This window comes from Agelaius phoeniceus, chromosome W, assembly GCF_051311805.1.
Source record: "Agelaius phoeniceus isolate bAgePho1 chromosome W, bAgePho1.hap1, whole genome shotgun sequence".
In the NCBI taxonomy this organism is placed as follows: Eukaryota; Metazoa; Chordata; class Aves; order Passeriformes; family Icteridae; genus Agelaius; species Agelaius phoeniceus.
Window position 1 is genome coordinate 9,045,354 of NC_135301.1, and position 18,558 is coordinate 9,063,911.

Genomic DNA, 18,558 nt, shown 5'->3' on the forward strand with positions numbered 1-18,558 from the left:
ACTTGGGAGACCCCCAAGGGGAATGCCCCATGGCCTCTCCCTTTATTTGAATAAAGTTACAAGACTCCTTTGTCTCCTTTTTGGACATAAACCTCTGGTGTTGGTGGATTAATTTTCCTGACAATAGCTTCAGGATTTGGGCTTTTGTTTTTCTAAGCATTTTCTTCACACAATTGCTGCCTTTTTTACAGAAAAGCACTTTGACTGAGAGTGAACCACAGAAGTTGGAAACTTATTCATTTTCCCATGCAGAATCCTTTTTCTATTGTACTTGATTAGGATAAGGAAGGACAAGAGGTACAGTACTATTTAGTTCCTATGCAAAGCTAATATTGGCAAGGATGTTTGGCATCTTAAGTTGCTATACTTTACACTCAGCTGTGTGGTGGGTTTGACCTTAGCTGGATGCCAGGTGCTCACCAAAGCTGCTCTATCACTTCCCTCCTCAGCTGGACAGGGGAGAGAAAATATAATGAAAGACTCATGAGTCTTTAATTATATTTTCGGACAAGGAGAGATCACTCAGTAATTATCATCACAGGCTCAACAGACTCAACTTCAGGATATTAATTTAATTTATTACCAATGGCTATTATCAATTAACAACAGAGTGGGATAATCAGAAATAACAACAAATCTTAAAACATCCTACGCCCCACCCCTCCCTTCTTCCCAGGCTAAACTTCACTCCTGATACCTCTCCCCTGACCCCTTCCCCAGGAGGGCGGGGGGATGGGGAATGGGGGTTGCAGTCAGTTACTATCACACCTCTCTGCTGCTTCCTCCTCATGTTCTTTCCCTTCTTTAGTGTGGGGTCCCACCCACAGCAGACAGTTCTCCACAAACTTCTCCACCGTGGGTCCTTTCCACAGGCTGCAATTCTTCATGAACTCCTCCAGCATGGACTCTCCATGAGGTCACAGGTCCTTTGGGTGTATCCACCTGTTACCAAATCAGTTATATTTCTTTAAAAAGGAGCCTAGGCAGAAGTGGGGGGAAACTGTTGAAAGGAGAATTAATCTGTGAAATAGGTAACAGATTATGGACAAGATCTGGGTGATGTCCATGTGATAGAAAAACAAAAGTTTAGGGCCACAGGGCCACATGTTGCCCTCTTCCTTTCCCCATTTGCTGAGGTACTAGGAAGGTACAGCCTTTCCAAATTGCCTATCACATACCCCCCCCCCCCCCCCCCCCCCGATGCTTTCATTTTCACCCAAAGTTCAGAAATGCAGACTTGCGTGGACCCATTTGTCTGTTTCAGGAGTCAAACTGTAGGGGTTCTGTAACAAACCTGCGGCTTGAATTTGTGTGAAAAATGCGTATTTTATGATTGGCTTTTAGCAAATATTAAAATGTATTCATGTATTTATATGTAGTGTGTTAAATATAGTTTTAGGTTATAAAAAATGTTAAAATAGAAACTATGCTATGTAAGATAATTTTTTTTAAAGAAAGGACTTGCAGCGAGATAGCAGCCACAGGACACCTAAATCTTTCAGAGAAAAAGAATTTATTGCTCCCTTATCAGAAGAAACTAACTTCTTCCTGCCTCGCTCATCCCTGAAGATGCCGTTAGGATTAAGAGGAAGAAGTTGATGATGACCAGACAGAATCCTGTGTTTGAATGGAATTTATGCATCATGTATGAGGTTTATAAATATTCAACAGGTTATTGTTTTTAAGGGTCAATCCTCTGTTAACATGTGTCCTTTTTTGGGCTTATGTTGCCCAGAAAAAGGTACCTGGACCATCTATAACTCTTTGTTTTTATTGTCTCGTATTGTCCTAATCCAAATTGTGCAAATTTTTATTACTTTAATTATATTACTATTTTTATAACCATTTTATTACTATTAAACTTTTAAAATTTTAAAAACAAGTGATTGGCATTTTTCACAAGTTGGTAGAGATATTAAGACCCATTTCAAAAACGTTAACACCCATACCCTCACCCATGGAACTGTTTGGAAAGACATTAGTACACATCTTCCAGATCACTACTGTGGTGTGTTGTAGGTTTGCAGGAAAGAATGAGAAACTGACCCTATCTTTGCAATGTGAGTCCACGGGTACAAGTGTGGTGTGACTGTAGGTGTGACACGGGATGATGGAAGGAGGGAGAAAGGGGACAGGCAGGAGGAGTGGTACGTGCAGCGTTAATCTAAGAACAGCTCTTCCTCGTGCCCGGGCCTCAGAGAGGGGAACTACAACTCCCAAGAGCCTTTGCAACATCAAGCGCAGGAGGATTCACGCCTTAAGCGTGGTGTCAGCCTACGCGACATCGAGGGTGCTCTTCTGCGGGCGGGGGCGTAGTCATTGGCTGAACTACAACTTCTAGCAGCCCTTCACACATCTCGCGCGTGCGCACGGCCTTGGTCCGGCCGCACAGCCGTTGTCGCCGTAGGTGTGTGTGGAGGGGGGAAGGGAGTGAGCGAACGCGGCGGTGAGGAGGGGGGTGAGAGTTCAGAGTTCAACCGCCGTTGTCCCTGCTAGCTTGCACTCATGATTCCTATATGCCCGGTAGTTTCTTTCACCTATGGTAAGTAATGGCGCTCGATGTTTCTGTGTCCGTGAGCGTGGGGGGAGGGGGGCGGCGGCGAGGGGAAGGAGATGCGGCCGCGCGTGGGGCGGAGGAACGGTGGTCCTGAGGCGCCGTGTCTGACCTGCGCTCGCGCGCACTTCTGTCTCTTGTCTGTCTGTCCCTTTCTCTCCCCGCCTCCTCCTGCCGGGCCTCCTGTCATGGCCCCGACCGCTGCCGCCTCTTGGTTATCTTCGCCACAGTGCCCAGCCGCCTGGGAGAAGATGCCAAAATGGCCACCGGCAACTACTTTGGATTCACCCATAGCGGGGCTGCTGCCCAGTATAGGTAACCACCGCGACCCCTCCCTCCCTCCCTCCCTCCTTCCCTCCCTCCCTCTGTCCTTGCCCGGAATCACTTCCCTCTTCGCCTCCGGTTTCGTGTCCCTGATCGGGATCTCCCCGCCCCCTCGGGGTGAATGCTCGGGACTGTTCCCATCCTCCGCCCCGTGTGGGGCCTGCTTCTGCAACCCGCTACTCCGCGATAGTTGTGCTTGGGACCCATCTGCTTATCTGCTGCTCCCGCAGGTCTGTTTTCTTATCCTGGTAAGGACCTCCCTATATCCCCAGTGGTGTGAGGGTGGGGAGGTGGAGCCAGACACCACGGAGGAGGCAGCATCAGATCCCAAGGCCCTTAAATTAAAATGACCACTTAGACTCAACAACGCCAACAAGTTACTGTCTGCTGCCCCCAGACACTTTTCCTTCAGTGAAGATGGGGCTTGCTCCCCAAGTCTTTGCTTCCCCCTATGTCAGTGTGGGAGGATGGAATCCTTTTTAACATGTGTTAAAATTACACCAACCTAACCTATGGGATAGATAAGGGAAGAATAGAAACACCAGAAAATACAGGGGACTGTCCCATTCCACTGAAGCAATGTTATAAATAATGTATCGGAAAGTAGAGAAAGTACTTTTGGAGCCATGCTCCTTTTAAAATGATTTCCTACTTGGGTATCTAAGATCAGGAGCAGGTCTTATAGTGGAGCTTGGGGACCTGTAACCATATATTTTGTATAGGTATGTTGCCTTAAATTTTTGCATCTTTGTGCATCCAAATTGTGCGTCAGACTGTTGAAAAGTAATTGGTAGCATCTATTATCTCACTTTTTCTGAAATCAAATTACTTAATTTGGCAAAACCCAGATACAATCATGAACATCATCACATTTTTGGCTTGTGTTGGAGTAGCACCTTGAAGTTCATATTTGAATCTTTGTTACTAGTTTCATGAATTTATAATAAAGGCCTTCCTTGACTCCTAAGTCTTAGTTAATGGGAAAATAGTAGGATAAAGCAAATATATGAAATATGAGGGATTATTTGCAAATGAATGCAGATGTGTGCTACTGTTATCTATCTAATCAGAACTGCATACCTGACATAGTCTCAGGAATATACAGTTTTATGTGGGTCATGGAACGATTCCCAAGTGATTATTTTCTGGAAATGGATATAAAATAAATGAATTTTCATTTACTCCAATGTATAATAGTTAAAGGAGGGGATTAAACTTAGCTAATCTTTTTCTTCTTTTTTTTTTTGATTAGGTGCTCACAGTATGTTTATGTTTTACTTGACAGTTGTGAAATTTGAAACTGGGTTGTCATGGGCTATGAAGGAGTTTTTAAATAACATAGAGGATTTTTTTTGTAAATAAATATTTGAGTGAATAATAAACTGAGATCCATATATAAATGGCATTTTTGAAGTGTAGATTAATTTTTAAAAAATGTTATTCCTTTTATTGTGGAGCTGAGGTGGTCTGTAGACTTTGAAATTTCCTTAAAACCATATAATTGGAATACAGTTCAGGTTCAAAACTGTTTTCATAGTTAATCCTAAATGTATTCTTGAGAAAATGGAAAGACTGATAGATTGAAAGCTTTTTCTTTTGCTATCAAAAGTACAAGATACCATTCCATTTACGTATCAGTAAAAGACTCTATCCTATAAATGGTTTGTGTATTTGCCATGTCTGAAAGTGAACAGGCAAAGCAATCAGTGTTAAAGCAGTCCTTTCATAAGAATGAATTTAATATTTTGAACAGAAAACACAGGAGTCAATGTCTAAAAGGGAGTTTATCTTAATGTAATGACATGATTTAATGAAAGAAGCATTAGATTATGCAAATACCAATACAGAAAATTTTTCTGAATATTCCAATACCTTTGTGCTAGTAGTGGTATTGGGTCTAGGGTTATAAACCTGCATGCAATGCAAAACTCTGTTATTTATTTAAGTAACTATTAATCCATTTATTTACAAGCCTGAAATAAATGTGAAATTTGGTGATACTAGTCCTCTTTATTTTGTATGTGTGTGTGTGTGCATTCTGTAGGCCACCTTAACCACTGTGTGTCTATTCAGTTTGACATGAACAACCTAATATTGGCTTGTTTTTCATGTGTAAAAAATAGCATTCTTGATTCACTGCTGGAGAAGAGGCATAATTATGCTTTTATTTTGAAGTTGGCTGACTGAAATGTGGGGATGCTGATGGAGAGATAGGGACATTGAGAATTGTTTGGACAGAGAAGTGTGCAAATGTGATGGTCTCTTATCTTGTTTCAAGATTTTGGTTCCTGTTAAGAAGATAAAGAACCTTTGAGCATCTGAGTTTCATCTTACTTATGTTCATACCGTGTACCTACTCTAATGAGACGGGTCATAGATGCGATATTCTTGGGTAGTTAGTGAATTGTTAACTTTGAATTGCTAAGTGTGGTGAGTCTTTGCAGGTAAAGGCAATTTATTGTAGTAAATAGGGTCCAGAGCCAATCACAATGCCTGTGAGTTTAGATTAAGATGCAGTCTTCTAGGTAGCCATATGGAAGTGAACTCTTGCAATTATAGCTAGTTTTCTATTCGAGTGCAGTGTACGATGTTACTGGATATTCGAGACTTGTACAGAAGTATTATGACCCACCCTAGAAGGCAAGGGTAACCTAGCTTTTTGTTAATCCCTTGGGGTGGATTAGAGTGAAATGACACTGATTCATGTTTGTAAATATATACATATAGGGTTTATTTTAGAACAATTTGGTTGCAATGGAAAGCAGGTATGTAGCCATTTGAGTTATTATCTATAGTAATATAGCAATATAAAAGCATGAAAATATCATTTAAGAAAATGTATAAGGGAAAAGAAAGAAAGGATAAGAGTAAGGGAACTTATCACTACCCATGGATCTGCAATGAGACTTGATGCAATTTCGATATCTGTTGGTCACAGTAGTGATCACTGTCTTGATCCATTAGGGGTGGGGAAAAACCCCTCGAAACACAAAGTTCAATGGGTTAAAATATGCTCAGGCTGTGTGGGAACCCCCAGGTACCTCCCCTGGGGGGGAGCTTTCAGTCTTCTGGTGGAAGGCCTCAGAAATTAGTCTGGGGGCACTTTGGGGGTCTTTGATGGTTTATAACACCTTCTAAGACATGGCATCTGCCTCTCACATCAGCACAGTTGAGCCAGTTACGCCCTATCAGACCTGGAGACTTGTGTCCAGTTCTGGGCTCCCCAGTGCAAGAGAGACATAGACATATTGGAAATAGTCCAATGAAGGGCCACAAAGATGATGAAGGGGCTGGAGCCTCTCACTTATGAAGAAAGCCTGAGAGAGAGAGCTTGGACTGTTTAGCCTAGAGATAAGAAGGCTCAATGGGGATCTTGTTAATGTATATAAATACCTAAAGGAAGAGTGCAAAGAGGATAGAGCCAGGCTCTTGTCAGTGGTGCCCAGTGAGAGGACCAGAGGCAATGGGCACAAAACAAAACACGGGAGGTTCCCTCTGGACATCAGAAAATGTTTTTTAAACTGTGCGGGTGACAGCACTGACACAGGTTGCCCAGTAACCTGGAGTCCCTCGAAGATGTTCAAATAGTAGTCTGGACATGGTCCTGGGCAACTGGTTCTTGGTGGCCCTGCTTGAACAGGATTGTACCCTCCAGATGTCTCTTTCAACCTCAGCCATTCTTTGATTCTGTGATTTTGACAAGGAAAATGTTAGTGGTTGATAGTTTTGCAGGCAGACATAACATCTAAAGCTCAGGTCTTTTTTTCATGCATTATCATTGTGAACATGGCTGTTATCTAGACTTGAATAACATCAATGTTTTGATAATGAGCTGTCAATGGTGCGCAATCACGTAAAGAGAAGTAGATGGATGAATTCTGCAAGATTATGAGCCAGTGTGGCCCTTCACTCCACAGAAAATCAGATTGACATGGAATTGAAGATTAGTGTGGAGAAAAATACATGGTCACAGCTTGCTGCCATCAGCCTTATCTAGCAGGTTTATTATAGTGGTATTTCATAGTATATGGCACTTTTTCTGATACTAATGTATCACAGACATCAGTATTTTCCATCACTAATGTCAGTAGAATTTAGTGTAGTTGTGTCCTACCAGTTGGGGGAGGGGCCGCTTGAATCAGCTTTCTAGAGGGACTCTGGCACGGGCAGTCACTTGGTGATGTCCTCTGGCTAGCCCTCGCCTCCTGGCCTGTGCCAAGAGTGGTTGCCCCCTATCCGCCCCTCGGGACGGTCTGGGTGGCAGTAGAGCAGGGCTGCCTAATTCCCAGAGGCAGCAAAGCTGTTCTGTGCGGCTGTTGATAGGAATCCTGAGTCGAGGAAGCCAGAACAAAGGAGACGAGAGGGGCCACTTGTATAAGCTCTCAAGAGGGTTTAATCTCCAAGAGGGTCCAGGGACAAGTGACAAGCTCCAACAGGGTAACAGCAACTTAGGAACAGGGGAGGGTACTAGGGGAGGATACTAGGGGAGGATACAAATCTTAATCAATAGTAGAACAGCAGGGGAGGAACGTAGGGCGGGGATCAGATTCTAGGTAACCAATAGGGGATAACATGGGAGGGGATCAGGCTTGGCACACCAATGGAACTTCGAGGAAAGGATGATAGACAAGGAAGGTTCTAGAGAAAGGGGTGGGGTTACATTTGATGAACAAGGGAAGGGGGCAGTACTTCCAGGATTGGCAGGGAAGGGTCTGGAAATCAGGGTGGTGCAAGTGAGATTGACATGGGGACTGACATAAGATTAGGCAGGAAAATAGTAGTAAACAACTTCAGGGCAAAACCACTGGGGAAACTAAATAGGGTACATGGAACAAACCACTATAAACTCACAATAAGGAACACTTAAAGATTACAACAGAAAAACAATCTACCACAGGACCCCTTTGGAAGTTTCCTCCCAAATTTGCCCTAAACCAGGACAAGTTGTTATTCAAAGATTTGAGTCAAAGGTGTTTTTAAAAAGCCCAAACTTTTCTCATGCACTGTAGTACAATAATTCTATGTAAAGAATTAAGTCTCTTGATCCTTGAGGTTTTTTAGGTAAGATGTGAAAGATGAGAGGAAGCTGCGTATACATTGGGGTCTAAAACTTCTGAATATAAGTGAGCTTAATTGGAAGGAGGAAGCAAAGAGCATGTCTTCCCTGAAAATGTTGGGATAAATTAAACTCTCTAACACAATTATTTGTATTAAGGAGTAGGCATTACTTTATTCCAGGCCAGGTGCATAAGGAGATAGCTACACCTAGGTGCACACAACTTTGAAAACTTTTTACTTATGTATACATTATTAGTAAACAAATTAATGTTCATTGGTTCTAAATTACATAATTCTCTTCATTAATTAGTATTCTGTCTTCTACTGGTTATTGATTTCCCATTTCTCATGCTCATTAGTCCACATTTTAAAGTATTTTTATTATCTTTTTCCCAGACAGGGAGTCTGCAACACATGTTAGATCGTCTTTGTTAGTCTCTTCTTTATCTTCTGGTTACTTCAACATGTCTTTGGAAGGCTCTAAATTCTGGATTCCTGGTGTCCAGCTTTTTACTCCCTCAGGCTTTGTTCATTGAAACTTATCAGGGTTAGTTTAGCAAAACTTAAAGTTTCAGTGATCTAATAATCAAACTCTTAACAATAACAGTCTGTTAAAAAACCAAAAGAGCTACATGCCCTGCATCAATAGCTACATGCTGGCTAAAGTGGAAAATTACACTGCTTAAGTAATGCGGCTTCGGGGTTTTCTGGGTCTTCCCGAACCCGGCTGCCGTGGTGTCCCAGACAGCAAAGTCCAGTTAAACACAACCTGTCCGGGCCCCTCAGGCAGGCTCCAGAGCCACAGGCAATCTTAGCAAGCTCAGCTCTTAAGTAAGATCAGCTCTTTAGTGATTCTCAGCTCATTAGTGATTTTCAGCTTTTTGCTTGCTAAGTGCCTCAGCAGCTGATGCAGGGAGAGAGAGAAGTGCTGTATGAGGTTCCACAGAGATGTCTTTATTGGCAGCTTCTGCAAAGGGTCTCAGTGACAGCTCTTCTGCCAAACTGGGCAGAAATAGGGGTTTATATGGGGTATAGGAGTTTAGGAAAACAGTCCAATAGTAAGGGTCAAGGCGAAAGTGACCCATAGTCTTACAGAGAGATAACAAAGGTCTGAAGGTGGAAGAGGGGCTTCTTTTGGTCCAGTCATCATGGCTAGGCATTTCTTATCTTAGGCTGCTGACTGCCAGGGAGGCGTTGCAGGCCCTGTGCCTGCTACAACTCCACTTTCTGTATTTAGTAAAAAAGCGTTCCCTATAGTTTTTTTAAAACAATGGAAAAGGCATGAGAACATAGCTAACACAATGACAATTACAATGAAAATCCAGAACATTCCCTTAACCAAAGATGCAACCCATCCTGTTTATCCTCATTGACCAAAAAGGTCATTGACCCAGTCAGGGTTGTTTTCTACTTTTAAGTCTTTCACAAGTTCCTTCAGTTTCTGGATGTTTGCGTGGATGGATTCCGAGCATGAAGAGAGATTGAAGCAGCATATCCCTTCAAAGTCTTGGCAGCCGTGTCCGTGGGCAAGCAGCAGGAAGTCAATTGTTGCTCGATTTTGAAGTGATGCATGTCTTGTGGTTTCTTCTTCCTTTAAAAGATCACTCAGGGCAGCAGATGTAGCATTGGCTTGCTTACTGAGCCAGCACCCTAGGTGATTTATTTCACCGAGGGCTTTAGCTGCAGCTATCCATGGTAGGAATAGGGAGATGGCAATCTTTTTTGGTTTGTTCCAATCATATAATTTGGGATCGCAATTTTCATCAAATTCCGTGTAGGATCTTTTGTGGCATTTTAATTCACTTTCTTTTTTCCCATTATGCAACAAGGTGATATTTGGTGTGAGGGTAGAAAGTTTTCCAAGGATACAGGGACCTCCCTGGAGCCGTGAGGGGATCCCAGCCCATACTCTGTCACCACAGATGAGAAACGTTCCCTTGGGTAATACTTTGGGGTGGAGAGAGGATACAGAGATCACGTGAGCAGTGTAATTACACCAATTGGGATAGTTGTAGGCTTTGTTAATGGGTGATATGTCTTTTCAGTATGTGTTTTTTGTCTGGTCAATTTCTGGCCAATTATTTTTCAGATGTCTAAAGTAAAATTTGACACAGTATGTTGCCTTGGAGGACTCTAACAGGTCCAATTCTTTGGGTTCCTCCAGAGCACTGTGCAACATTTTTGTCCACTCGTCCCAAGTATCTACCAGGTTGTGTCTCTTACCTGTGGTGTGGAGGAGCTCTGAGTTATAGATGGGCCAGTAATCTGCTACAAAGGGAATTCCTACTAGACACGTGGAAAGTGGGTTATCAATGCTTCCCATGGATAAGCACGTTATCCTATTTTAATGTCTTTGCTAAGGTTACCCAAACATTATAGCTAGGCTGTGGGCTAATCCAGCCAATGGCATATGGTATGGTGAAGAACATCCAGGCAGCAGTGAGGACAGCACCAATGGAGATATTTTTCATGTTTGGACAGGAATGGGGCTTCTGATAGGGAATATAAGCAAAATTTGTTATCTTTATGGTGGGAGGGGAGGGTTAGGGTTTTCTCCCTTGTTCCTTTCCTCCATTCCTTCCCCCCCTGCTTCTTTTTTTTTTTTTCCTTTTTCTATAAGCCAAGGATGGGGGAGTGGATATAAGGTTAGAGGGTTTTTGGTAAGAGTTGAGAAAGGGAAATAATAGGGTTTTTTAGGGTAAAAAGGGGTAATAACATATAATTCAGTGAACAATTTTGTGTTCCAGCTGGGTCTGGCTTATGGCTTGATGCAGCAGAATGTTGTTTAGCTTTCTTTTTGTCTGCTGTCGCGTGATGGGACGGTCTTCCGCATGTGGATATTCAGCGACGTCTTCGTCTCCAGGCAGAACTGGTCTGGTTTTGAGGAGGATTTGTATTTGACTCAGGGGAATTCTTGTCAGTGTTTGTGGGAGTAGTGTTTGCATTGCCTAGGTATGGTTTTATGTTTTTTCTTGGGTATCATCTTGGACCAGATGGTAGTAGAACACACACATACCCTCTTCTCCAAGTAATCAACTGGAAAGGCCCAGAAATTTGATGTGTTTCTGGGTCCTTCACTAGCACAGGTGGTTTCTCAGTGAGCCTTGCTTGGGTGGTATTTGCAAAGTGGCAAAGTATTGGGGGGGGTCAGGCTCTGATGTTGTACAATTTATGAAGCTGATAATGTAGAGAGCCTTGCAAAGTCTTTCAACTGGAGATATGATTTTTGTTTCTCCTTACTGTTGATTGAGGACTCTTTTGAGGGTTTGATGTGTCCTTTCCACGATGGATTGTCCTGTGGGATTTGCAGGTATGCCTTTCTTGTGTTCTATTCCCCACTCACTGAAGAACTCTTTTAACTTACAAGAAGTATAGGCAGGTCCATTATCTGTTTTGATTTCCTTTGGTACTCCCAGGATAGTGAAGACAAGGAGGAAGTGCTTAATGGTGCGCTGTGTAGTTTCTCCTGGATGAGCTGATGCAAATACTATTCCAGGAAACGTATCAACCGATATGTGCACATATTTTGACCTCCCAAAAGGTGTGAAGTGAGTCACATCTGTCTGCCACAGCTGGCAGCTGTTCAGACCTCGGAGATTGACTCCCGTCCCCATAGATGGTATTTGGTAGTTTTGACAGTTCGGGCATGTAGCGACAATAGCTTTTGCTTGATCTTTTGAGAGCTTGAACATTCTGATAAGGGCAGGCACATTTTGATAAAAAAATGCGTGTGACAACTTTGCCTGGGCAAAGATGTTAGGGGCATTAGCAGTTTCTACTGCTATGGCTAATGCGTCTGCTTTCCTGTTACCTTCTGCGATGATACCTGGGAGGTCAGTGTGTGACCTCACATGCATTATATGGTAAGGTTGCTTTCTTTGAGAGATTAAGCGTGTTAATGCAGAAATCAATTGGTGTAACTTTGGATTGGAAATCTCTTTGAGAAGAGCATGTTCTGCTCTCATAGCTATACCAGCAACATAAGCTGAATCTGTGACCAGATTAAAGCGTTCATCTTTGAATTTCTCAAAGGCTCTGACAACAGCTGCTAACTCTGCGATCTGTGGTGATCCCTCCACTATTTGGATTTCAGATTCCCATTTTTGGGTCTTAGGGTCTTTCCATGGCATTACAGACTTGTGTGATGACCCTGAGCCATCTGTAAAAATGGTTAGAGCTTTGAGAGGTATTTTACTTTGGACTAATTTTGGGGTCAGATAAAAGGTTACATCACAATTAAAAAGTTTATGTTTTTGGATATGGATAGAAATTTGGCCTGTATAGCTATCTAGGGCAAACTGGAGATTTTCATTGGTCTGGAGCAAATGCTCCAGGTCCCCAGTGGTCAGTGGCAAGTATTTGCATGTGAACTCACACCCTGCAAGAGAGCGGAAATGAGTTCTGGCCTTTTTTATTAGATGTGCCATGATTTTTTGGAAGGTTGTAATTGTCTTTGTGGGTTGGTTGTTTGTAAAGATACATTCTAGTATCAATAAAGGGTCTCAAAGTTGAGTATCCCATTGGAAAATCAGTCCATAGAACCAGGGTGCTTTTCCCAGAATGACGAACTGGAAAGGCAGTCTGGACTCGAAATGATGGGCTTTGCTTGGACCTTAGTGATGGCATCTCAGGCTTCTGTTGTGAGAGTGCGTGGAGTGTCCAGGTCTTCGTTGCCACGGAGAATGTTGAACAGGGGAGCGAGGTCCTCAGTTGTAATTCCTAGCAGTAGACGTACCCAGTTGATGGATCCACACAGGCTGTGTAAGTCTCTCAGGGTTTTCGGGTCATCTCGGATGGCGAGGTGCTGGGGTACGATCGTCCTTTCCCACATCTGGACTCCAAGGTAAGTCCATGGGTTGGAGTACTGTATTTTGTCCTCACGAATCTCAAATCCTGCCTTTTCTATGGTTTCAATGTTCTTTTTAACTGCTTTCTCTAAGTAAGCTTTATCTGATGCACAGACCAGGATATCATCCATATAGTGGTAGATGATTGCATCTGGGAATAGGTTCCGAATGGGAGACAGAATGTGAGCAACATATCATGGCATATAGTGGGACTGTTTTTCATTCCTTGAGGAAGAAAACACCAATGATATCTTTTGAGTGGAGCCTCTCTGTTAAGAGAGGGAATGGAGAAAGCAAACTGCGGAGCATCCTGGGGGTGCAGCGGAATGCTGAAGAAACAGTCTTTAATATCTATGATAGCAAGTGTCCAGTCTCTAGGCAGCATCGATGGTGAGGGCAGGCCAGGCTAGAGGGGGCCCATGTCCACAATGACCTCATTGATTTTGCAAAGGTTTTGGAAGAGCCTCCACCTGTCTGTTCCAGGTTTTTGCAGTACGAAGACTGGAGAGTTCCAAGAGCTGGTGGTCTGGACGATGTGGCCTTTGGCAAGCTGTTCTTCCACGAGGGCTTGTAGTGCACACAGTTTGACTTTAGAGAGGGCCCACTGTTCGATCCAGATCAGGTCTTGACATTTCCAGGTGAGACGAGGGGTATCTGGTAGTGTGCTCTCCTCAGTGGCTCCAATTAGAAATCCCAACTGGGAATACGTAGGGAAGCCTCTCATTGGGATAGAACATCCCTGCCCCAAAGGGTGATGGGGGCCCTTACCACAAATGGATGGATAGTTGCCAACTTGCCTTCAGGCCCTTTGACAAGGATGTTGTTCTTGCTTTGCATAGACTCTGTGGCTCCACCAATCCCTGAAATTATGCCTGTTACTGGTTGTAGTTCCCAGTGTGCTGGCCATTCTGAGAGAGCAATGATGGTCACGTCAGCACCAGTGTCCAGCATCCCTGGTCAGTAGATCTTCTCTCCTCTGCAGGAAAGACCACACTCGATGGTAGGCTTACTTGGTCCCACAACTCATGCCCACATTGCTGAAGGGTTGAGAGGAAGCTGCTCCCTGTGATTCTTTGGGAGTAGAAAGGCTTGTGCGATCGGAGTTTGCTTTGAAAGGAAAAATGGTAAGTCTGTGCAGTACACCTGGACAGAGATTTCTTGTCCCGGGTGCACTGTTCGTACCTCTGAAACAATGAAGATTTCCTCTGGGCCATGGAGAGTGTCACCTATAATTAAGATGTCAAAAGGACCACCTTTTGGCCCATGTTTGCCTGTGGGAACATGATAAACATTCTCATTATTAAAGTCAATGGACAGAGCAGTTACCAGCTGGCGGCGGGTTCCCATCTGTATCGCTCCGTGTGTTGGATCCTCTTAATGTGATCTGGAATCTCCTGGGATGATTCGTGGTTGGGTCTGGATGGCTTTTGATTTGTTGCCTTTGCGTGGGGCCTGACCATGCTCCGCTGGAAGTTTCCCGAACGCTGCTGGTAGCGCTGCTGATTCTGGGGTCTTTGGTAGGTGTTATGGGGGTTTCGGTTAGGTGACCTGTCTGGACAGTCCTTTATAAAATGTCCAAAATCTCCACAGTGAAAGCAGTGGGCTTGGTCTTTGGAAGACACTACTGTAAATGCACCAGAAACTCCTTCTGCAATACCCTTAGCAACTGCTTGGGCCACTGTATTTTCAGTGGACAAATTACGTGTACAGCTTTCCAACATTTGCTCTATGGTAGGTTCTGTATCCAAGGGTAGGGCCTTCAGAATTGTTTTACACCATTAATTAGCATTACTCATGGCAAGCTTGCATAACAGCTCCTTTCTTGCCTCTGTGCTCTCTATCTGTTTTTCCAGAGCATCCTTAATTCTGTCCACAATTTTGATAAAGCTTTCATCTACTTCTTGTTTAATATTAGAAAAATGTTGGGTAGGAATAGCATCATCTGGGGTAAGAAGTAAGGAGGTTTTTGCTGCAATAGCAAAGTCTTGTAGTGCTGCCTTAGGTAAGGTGTTAGCTTGGTCAGAGGGTTTCTGTAAATCCCCTTCTCCAGCCAGCTGTTCAACTGTAAAATTTGGCCCATCAGCATCTTTAGCATAGGTGTCTAATGAAAGGATTTTTAATAAAATGTGTCTGTGACATGTCACCCTTTTTATTTAAAATAAATTAAAAAGAAAAGTGTTTGTAATCTCATCTGCTGGGCCCATGCAGAAGAGAGAACAAACACTTCTCAAGAGGTTAATCTGTTCCCAATCAAAAACCTCAATCAAGTGCTGATGTGGAATAATCAAAGAAATTCTCCACATGTAGAACATCAAATTCTATCATATCACTAAAACAATCTTACAATGTAAGAAAATGCAAAAACAATGCAAAGAAAGTTCATTGCTTCAAGTCCAAACAGCTGAGTTTCAGGAGAAAGTCCATGGACTGAAGATGTTCCTCTTTGACATCTCTGGAAGTCCCTTTTGGTCCTGAAACAGGCTTGCAGAATCCTGAAACAAAGAACTGCTAAAGAAAATCATCAACAGTTATAAAAAATCCATTGACAGTTATCAAACAATTTTGAGAAAATTTCTGGAATGTCTTGGCCACAGCCCTTAAGTGAACCACTTGGGCTGAGGCTAATTTTTGGCTTTTCAATGCTTTTGAGCTGCTAGCTCTTTCAATTTTTTTTTTTTAATTTTTAAAATTTTTTTCTTTTTTTTTTTTTTGAAAGAGCAGCAGCAGAGAGGAGCTTCTAGGACCCAGCAGGGGCCCTGGCCCTCGTGGATGGATCAGGAATTCCAGACCTGGCCCACAGAACGGTGGCCCAGGTCCTGACGGGGGAAGCAAAGCCCCCAAACCCAACAGCCGGCTGGGCGAAAGGCCCAGCCCAGGGAACCGAGCCAAATGGTCCAGACCTGGCCTGTGAGGTGGGCTCTGTGTTCTCACAACCCAGCACCCTGCTGCCAATACCTGGGCAGCACGAGTGCGCTTCCACCCCCATGAACCACCAGCGCATACTGGCAGTTGGGGAAGAGAAGCCTTTCCAGGGATCATCACCCCGGATCGGAGGATGTTTTGTCCCCACAGCAAGCAAGTGATGCTCGCTTTCCACTGCTTCTCTCGCCCCTGCAATGCAAACAAGAGCGTTCCCGCATCCTGCCCCTTGGCACCACCCCAACCCCCTCTGGGCTGGGGACCAGAGGCAGAACTTTCGGGAGCCACCCCCCCGATGCTGCTAGGGCAGGTGGGGGAAGTCAGGCGTTCCAACCCCCAGTGAGAAACCCCCGGCCAAACACCAATTGGCCCGCGAAAAATGCTGTGTTCCACAAAAACGCTAAGTTTGAAGGTGTTCACTCTTGTGGCACTAGTGCGTTGCCTAGCAACATGGAGACAGGCTCTCGTCAATCGTCACTGCTGTCAATTGCGTCGCCTAGCAACACGGGCGAAGCCACGGGAGGCAGTGCTTCCGTGATCGGAATACAGACAAACTCTGCTGGAGGTGGTGGGGCTGGCTGGGTGGCAGGCGGGGCCGTGGGGACCAGCCCAGCCCACAGGGCTGGCCTGGGCAGGGCCACAGGGACTGGTGCAGCCCGCGGTGCTGGCTGGGGCAGGACCCATGGGGCTGGTCAGGGCAGGGCCCATGGCGCCGACCAGGGCGGCGGAGCCAACTCACATCCCCCCTGAGGGCAACGAGGGGGGGAAAAAGTGGCTCCGTTTGAGCATGCTCCAAAGAAGCAGAAAAAAACTTTTCCTCAGTTGTGGGCAAAGCTTCGCTTCCCCTCCATCAATGCAAGGGGGCTAGGAACCAGCAGTTCGTGTCCCTGGACAGGTTCCTCTCCTGCTGAGTCTGGCAGGAAGGGAGCACGACCTCTGCATTCGGCAATCAATTCAATTAAAAATTCTCTCAGTTTCAAAACTTTGAAGAGAGTTTTGAATGCTGGATAAATTCGAGGAAATCCAAAACCCTGGTAAAGAGCCTCCCCAAAAATGAATTCCATGCATTCCCATATGTATGAATTGAGGGAATACACCACAAAAAATCCATGGAAGATTGTCCATCTGAAAAACTCACAGAAATGTCTCGTCACCATATGAACTCTGTCTTCACAACCCCACATTTGCCAGAGGGCAATAATTTTCTCCTCTTAGGGAGAGAACGGAACCTCTTGTCTCCGTAGGCACCCTCTGCCAAATCCCAGCCCACATTCTGCGAAGGGCAGTATCTTCAGGAAGGGAAGAGTTAACAGTACCTTGTGACAGTGTCCTCTGGGCTTCAGCAGGCTGCTCTGTGCTGCAAAGGTTTCTGGACATCCTGTCTGGGAGACTTTTCAAAAGGTTCTTCCTGTGGTCAGCCTTGGCTGTGAACTCTGTCCAAATTCAGGGTCTTCGGTTCTTCAGCTCCAGGCTAGAAGCCACTTCTGTGGTCACTTGTGTGGTGATCATCAATGCCACACACTCAGAGTTCACCCAGTGTAGCAATGCTCCTCTGGGGGCTCACCAAATAAAGAATTTTTCTTCATTAGAGGTCACCAATTGTAGTGGTTTGCAGGGGTCCCAGGAAGAGGGAAGAGACGAGGATCTGACTCCATGTATCAGAAGGCTAGCAAGGAAAGGAAAAAAATTATAACAAAATCTTGTGACTGACCGAGAGTCCGGGACAGCTGGACTGTGATTGGCCATTAATTAGAAACATCCACATGAGACAAATCAAAGATCCACCTGTTGCATTCCACAGCAGCAGATAATTACTGTTTACATTTTGTTCCTGAGGCCTCTCAGCTTCTCAGGAGAAAAAATCCTAAGGAAAGGATTTGTCATAAAATGTGTCTGTGACATCTGATAATGTTTTAAATTGTCTTTTCCAATGCCTTTCCCATAACATATTCTGCTGGGGAAAGAAGGCAGTGGGCAATATTTTTAACATCGTAGGATACCAAAATATGTGCTGAGAAAATAGCTTCTAGGAAATTTCTAAAAATATGTGAACTTCTACCGTGTTCTTTGGCTATATTTCGTAGTTGTACTAGTTCTTTATTTGTGTTAGGTTCCCACGTTGTTCTAGTAGTGGAACTTCCTCTTCTTCCCTTTATATAATTTACTGGGAAGGCAGAAATTTTCTGAGCTAGTTCCCAATACCCTGCCTGAGTGGCTTCCATTTTGATTAGAGCCTAGTGGTCAATGTCCTCTGTATCAGAATTGAATTCGCTGTCACTGCTGTCCTCAGAGGAAGAGTGACAGTGAGCAGGCAGCGCCCTATGCTTTTTATGGCGTGTTGGAGCAAGATTTTGCAGGGGTGTATGGGAGTGGAGAGAATGTGAGGAGGCACATGGCAGGGCTTGGCTAGAGGGAGGCAGCAGTGGAGCTGGAATGGGGGTGCCACAAGTGGCACAGCATGCACAGAATTGAGGTGTGGGGGGAAGTGGGGTGATACCATGGGGGGTCTCGGAGGTGCCGTTCAGGGGACCCTTAGGGTGGGTGGGCGGTTGCAAAACCTGGGGATGGGGGCAAGGGAAAAGCAGGGGGGGAGGAGGCGGTGGGATTGGCAGGGGCTGCCGTGGGTACAGTGGGGCATACAGCGTGGTTTGCTGGGGCTGCGGCGGGCAGCCAGGCAGGGAGACCTCCTGCTGTGGCAGGAATGGTAGCGGGGGTAGGAAGACATGCGAGGGTGGGGGGGCGGCGGCAGGGGTGGGGAGGGTCAAAGTAGGGGTGGGGGGGTTGACCTGATAGAAACCGGTGCAGTTACATTCGGAGCTAACATGGAGGGAGGACACAGGCAGCATGCCGTGGGTT

At 44.7% G+C, this 18,558-nt stretch overlaps 1 protein-coding gene across 1 annotated transcript in view; it reads left to right on the forward strand.

The window, feature by feature from the left end:
- The first annotated feature begins 2,742 nt into the window (after positions 1-2,742).
- LOC129133620 (zinc finger RNA-binding protein-like) overlaps positions 2,743-18,558 on the forward strand; it is a 65,243-nt gene continuing 49,427 nt past the window's right edge. The window contains exon 1 of the mRNA XM_077193171.1: positions 2,743-3,011. Coding sequence (XP_077049286.1) covers positions 2,743-3,011 — 269 coding nt within the window. The remainder of the gene's footprint in view (positions 3,012-18,558) is intronic.